The sequence below is a fragment of the Austrofundulus limnaeus genome, unplaced genomic scaffold, assembly GCF_001266775.1.
Source record: "Austrofundulus limnaeus strain Quisiro unplaced genomic scaffold, Austrofundulus_limnaeus-1.0 Scaffold990, whole genome shotgun sequence".
Taxonomy (NCBI): domain Eukaryota; kingdom Metazoa; phylum Chordata; class Actinopteri; order Cyprinodontiformes; family Rivulidae; genus Austrofundulus; species Austrofundulus limnaeus.
Window position 1 is genome coordinate 16079 of NW_013953392.1, and position 2054 is coordinate 18132.

At 39.7% G+C, this 2054-nt stretch overlaps 1 protein-coding gene across 1 annotated transcript in view; it reads left to right on the forward strand.

Moving 5' to 3' along the window:
* The window catches only part of LOC106533645 (rho guanine nucleotide exchange factor 10-like protein), a gene marked incomplete at its 5' end in the record, with an annotated part of 88727 nt that overhangs the window by 15888 nt on the left and 70785 nt on the right, over positions 1–2054 (forward strand). Inside the window, 1 exon segment of the mRNA XM_014030043.1 lies at positions 991–1091. Coding sequence (XP_013885497.1) covers positions 991–1091 — 101 coding nt within the window.

Sequence of the window (2054 nt, forward strand, 5' to 3'; positions counted from 1 at the left end):
AGGTGACATAGATACTTTATTATGGTATAGTATTTAAATGTGTGCCTGGGAAACACATAATGTTGGCCCTTTAAAATAAAAATTAAAAGAATAGCTCAGTTTTGATTACTCTTTAAGGCAGGCATGATGAGGACCGGCCAACTGTTTGATWTGCCTGAGAAAAAACGTGGACCAAAGATGAACCCATCGTCTCTCTGCTGTGCCAGATTGTCAACCCATTTCAGTCCTTRGTGATCTAATATCTTCTTATTGCCCACCCCTAATCTCGGCTGCGTTTTAGGAAATCTCACCTAATAGTCGAGAGAGTGTAGCATCCGTTAATGGAAAAGCCGAGCAGCCTCATAAACCGCAGATACCAGATTTACCCCTCAAACGCATCTCGGAGCCATCGCAGGGAGGTAAAGAGGACAGAGCTGCTATTTTTAGGTATTGATTGAGGGAAAATCTGCACGGCATTGTGTTTCTTTTCCAACAATCTTCTGTTATCGTTCCAAAGTCTTTAATTGGAACGACGGAAGCGTCTGGTATCTACATCTTTACGGTTATGGATAAAATGGGGACCCCCCCCAAAACTGTCGTACGTCTTTGTGCCGATGCAGAGATGAGAGTGCGTTGCATTGACTTTGTGCTTGTGTTACTCCTACATAGATACTGTATTGTCTCGAATTTATTTTCCCAAAGACTTCACGGCTTCTGCCTCTTTTCTCCGCCCTCCTCTSTTCCTCATATTTCCCTTTCTCTCCTTTTTTTCTTCCTTCTTCAGAGAGTTCAGAAGTTTCTTCACATTTTAGAGGTAATAAACTTAGCGTGTCGCAGTGTGTCTCCAGCTGCTCTGAGATCTGAAGGCTGCCTTTCTGTTATTCTCTGTCCTTGTCACATTCTTTGTCACACACACACATACACACACACACCCTCATTCATACACAAACACTCCTAAAACGTTCTGTATGCTTCCCCCCCTTTTTTTTTACCCATTTCTGAAATCTACAGAGGAAGAGGATGACGCCGGGTACCTGGATGTGGCGGTGTCAGACGTGAAGCATCCTCCCCCGCAGCTGAGCCCGATGCCAGAGGGGCTGACGAACCACCAGGTGCGGCTGACAGCAGCCCGGTCACACATGAAGATGTGTAATAGCTACATTGGTTCACCGCTTAGAACCCGGTAGTTTTATGAGAAAGGCTGTAAAATTGTGAGATTGCAATGTTTCTTCTGGGTGTATTGTTGYAGGAAGACTTGTCACCTTAGTAAATTGAAAATGGAGCTTCTGAACATGTGGTGGAAGTTGTGAAAGGGTCTGTTTGGAGCCAAACACACATATTTTTTGGTACAAAACCAAATCTAACAACCAAGTTCATCCTTGTGTTTAAGTCTTATTCTAACGCTGTTCAAGTTAAAGAACATCTTTTCTGTAAGGTGCTCGAAAAGGGCTTTAATTGTGAGTCGGTATATAAATAAACTGAATTGGATGAAACGATGCTATAATCACCTSTCCACCTCTTCTGGCAGGCTTTTAGAAGATTTTCTAGCTCATTATATAAATGCAGGTTTATGAAAAAAAATATGTAAAGGAATATGTTTTCTGCTCTTCAGTAGCTGCGTTTTACCTTATTTTCACACAAACATATTCTTATTTGTTTTGTTATAGAGGCTAATCTGTGCACTACATTTAAAATGTATTTACAGTACATTACAGTTAATGCACTTTTCTACTTAAACAATGTCTTTGTTAGGATTTTACTGCTCAACCTGTTGATGTCTCCTTTTATCACAATTAGTTTTCTWAATGCATCAAATCAATTTATTTGGAGACAAACTACGGTACTAATTTTTGACTACAAGAACCATGATTTATTATTTTTAATACATGCACAGTGTAGAGTGGAATTATTTTAGGATATAAAATCTGCATTTTCAGAGACTACATATCAACATATGTCAAACCAAAGGACATCTTCACTTTTGATCCTGTTGACTACCTTGGTACATAAATTATATTATTTAATCATATTTTTATCACTTGTTGCAGAAAGGTCAACAGGCCTCATGCAAGAAC